Source organism: Arachis duranensis, chromosome 6 (genome assembly GCF_000817695.3).
Source record: "Arachis duranensis cultivar V14167 chromosome 6, aradu.V14167.gnm2.J7QH, whole genome shotgun sequence".
In the NCBI taxonomy this organism is placed as follows: Eukaryota; Viridiplantae; Streptophyta; class Magnoliopsida; order Fabales; family Fabaceae; genus Arachis; species Arachis duranensis.
The window spans coordinates 7,147,466-7,150,933 of record NC_029777.3 but is presented as its reverse complement, the minus strand read 5'-3'; the positions used below and the strand labels follow the sequence as shown (position 1 = coordinate 7,150,933).

The 3,468-nt window shown below is 34.6% G+C and overlaps 1 protein-coding gene across 1 annotated transcript; it reads right to left on the bottom strand.

Annotated features, from left to right (window-relative positions):
• Positions 1–1,746: 1,746 nt before the first annotated feature.
• Positions 1,747–3,468, bottom strand: LOC110272931 (uncharacterized). The gene is made up of 5 exons (XM_052262924.1): positions 3,261–3,468; positions 2,935–3,185; positions 2,453–2,545; positions 2,246–2,353; positions 1,747–2,133 (listed from the first exon to the last, which is right to left on the bottom strand). Exons 1-5 carry the CDS (start codon positions 3,466–3,468, stop codon positions 1,747–1,749), a joined length of 1,047 nt encoding a protein of 348 aa, XP_052118884.1.

The following is a 3,468-nucleotide window of genomic DNA, read 5'->3' as shown; positions in this document are numbered from 1 at the left end:
TAAATTTGTATGCGAGTTTTAATTTAGTCCCTAAAATTTCAATTACTTATGTTTAATCCTACTCACATTAGTTTCTAGGACGATTTTCGATACACAAACGTCACTACAAGAAAACACGTCTATTGCCATGCTTTTAAAGCATGGCGAAAAGCTGGAAAAAGCGTGGCGATATCTTTTCGCCACGCTTTTTGACCTACCGCCACGCTTTTGAAAGGGTGACCTATCAAAGGGTGGCGGTTGCTCTATCTCCACGCTTTTTTCAGCCTATTGCCACGCTTTTTGTTTGCCACGCTTTTTTATAAACTGCCACTTGTAAAAGTGTGGCTGTAGGTTGGAAATATGGCAACGCTTTTAAAGCGTGGCGATAGGGTAGATCTGGCCATGCTTTTACAAGCGTGGCAGTAGACAAGATATAGCCACGCTTTAAAAGCGTGGCAAAAGTGTGGTAATAGAGGAGGTATGGCTACGCTTGAAAAGCGTGACAACAAAAGAAGATACGGCCATGCTTTTAAAGCATGGCAAAAGGGGAGGTATGGCCACGCGTGAAAAGCATAGCTAAAACGTGGTAATAGAGGAGATCTGGCCACGCTTTAAAAGCGTGGCGAAAAAGCATTGATACGGCCACGCTTTCTAAGCGTGGCAGTAGACAAAGAGATATGGCCATATGGCCACGTTTTTAAAGCGTGGCAAAAAAATGGTCAGTAAGCTAATTCTTTTTTAATTAATCTTCATAAATAAAATCTTACATGAATTCATAGATAATTTTAAATTTTAGTCAATGACAAATAATCAATTAATCCAACTTTCATAAAATTGTCACCAAAATAAGTGTGTGATCACATAACTACATACACTAACAAAGTACCAAAAGTGAAAGTCATAACTACTCATGAATTCCTAATACATGAATTAAAATTCCTAATCAAAGTCTTCTTGTACTTCATGCCAAGATATAAAAACTTCATGTATCATTGCAAGCTAAATTGTTTTGACCTGTGCCTTGCAAAATAAAAAACAGAAATGAACAACTACAAATGAAAAATGAATGATGCAGTAAACTTCAGCCCACTAATTTTTCTAACAATTAGATTTGACATCAAACTTAATTTTTGTAACATAAAAAGCATTCTAACAATCAGATTTAATTTTGCTACATATATCCACTAATCTGCACAAGGATTCTCAAAATCTCCTTTAAATTTGATATCAAACTTATTAACAAATAGCTTATTGTTCAATAAATAAATCTGATTTATAGCATCAATGAAAACGTGATACAACATTCATGTTCCTTTAGCCAATGTTTGATATTCTATTGTTGAGCCAAGCCTAAACCTAACAAACTAAAACTGAAACATATATTACTTATTTTTAACAAAATAAAGATGTAAATGTGGCATAAGGTCTCTGGCAGCAATTTAATTTTGATCATGCGCCTACACAATATGATGATATCAGCCAGTACCATTAATATCTCTCTAACATTTCACAACACACTATGAAATTTGAATCGTTTATTCAGAATTTTCAGATAGAAGGAACCAATAAGTGAAATAAGTAAAAAAGAAGATTCAAAACGAACAACAATGGCAACTAGTTCGAACCTTCCAAGTTCTAACAAACTTAACTCTTTCCACTAGTCATAGTTATTCAAAATCATATTAGAACCTTCCAAGTTCGAATTCAGCAACAACAAACAAAATTGAAGTACTTGGTTATATTACAACATTTTTATTAATAAAAATATTATAATTTACCTACATCATCTTTGTGTGGAATGTGAGTTGATTTGGAGGAGCGAGGAGTATTTTTTGCTCTGCTACTTGAGGTATCCAAAGGAGAATCTTGGACAGCTTGAACTAAGGCTGCTACCTCTTCATCGCTCATTCTAGGGTTGAGTTGGTGCACCAATACCTTTAATAAACTACATACACCATCCATCTTCTTCTCTAATGATGAGACCTTAGTGTTATATTCAACTTTTATATAGCGAATCTCCTCATCTTTTTTAAGAGAGCTTCTTGTAATCGAAGCCCCATAACAATGAACTCGACCTGGTTGGTCCTTTCCTAACACTCCTACAAATGCATCATCTTCATTTTCTCCTGCTTCTAAGCGGTTGTGAAGTTCAGTCTATCAAAAAACAACAACCAACAAGGTTCAAAGTCGCATTAACTCAATTTAGATAGAAATCACATCAGAATTCATAATGTACATATCCAAAATACAAATACAAACAACTCACAATTGTGGCTTGTGTTTTAGCATCAATTTCTTTTCCTTTTTTACTTGTGCGAGTTGCTATGAAAACTTCAGCCCTTGATGGTTCGTCACTGTTCTCTTTAGAGTCGCACTAGAGTACATAGAGAAAAGTTTACATGAAGCATACTAACTAGGCAACTACACCGTGAATACATATAAAAAAGAAATCACAAAGAATAAGTTATATTACCAGCTGCTTATGCACTATTCCAAAATTTGTGGATCCCATTCGGTGAGGACATATTTGTTTCAACCTATTTTCAGTATTCTTAGCAGAGATAGCCTAAATATAAAGAATCAACCTAAGTTTAGGAACATGAAAAATCAATGATAGTATGCTTGATGGTATAAGAAGAAATAAAAGGCAATATTACCTTGATGGCCGGAAAACTCCAATACCGAATTAGTTTGCGAAATTGAACCTCGGGAATATCTAATGGTCGGTTCTTTATCATTTCTTTCTTTGTGTTGTACTTCACAAAATGCTCTTTTTTATTTTTCTCTTATATTTTTTCCATGCACCACAAAATCCCCGCATTACCCACGGCTTTGAACTTATGGGAAGAATGAACTTTTGCTCTGCAACACAACACATTAGAATATCAACGGTTAGCACAAATAATGTGACAAATAAATTAACAAAAAATTATCTATAATGCCATATTTACATACATTAGCATACTCACACATGTCCTCTTTGAGTTTATTAGGCACACCATGCCAACTAGTATATAACAAAGACACAAAACGAGGGTTTCTAACTGTTGTGCCCAATAGTTGGTTGAGTTCAGATACAACCTCGTTGGTTGGACCTACGGGCTGCCCTTGAAAAAATACCACCTCCCGTCGATCATTAAAATCTGTGGCATGAAGCTTTTTGCACGTAGTTTTTCCACGGATTTTCTTCTTTATTGTGCCTAAGTCTAAATAAAATAACATAATTCAATTGAGAAGTAATATAAGCTCTAATTAGACAATAAACTAAATAAGAAAAGTACCTTCATTACTAGTTTGTCCTCCACTACCCGCATCATTTGCATTATCATCAAGCTCATTTTCTTCATCTTCCTTATATTCTTCATCTTCCAAATTTATCCTATGTACCTTAAAATACATGTCAAGACTCATTCCTTTTTTATTTGAAGTTGCACTCATCTCGCTTGTATCTTCTCCGTCATCATCATAATTTATGTCATTTTGATCCAT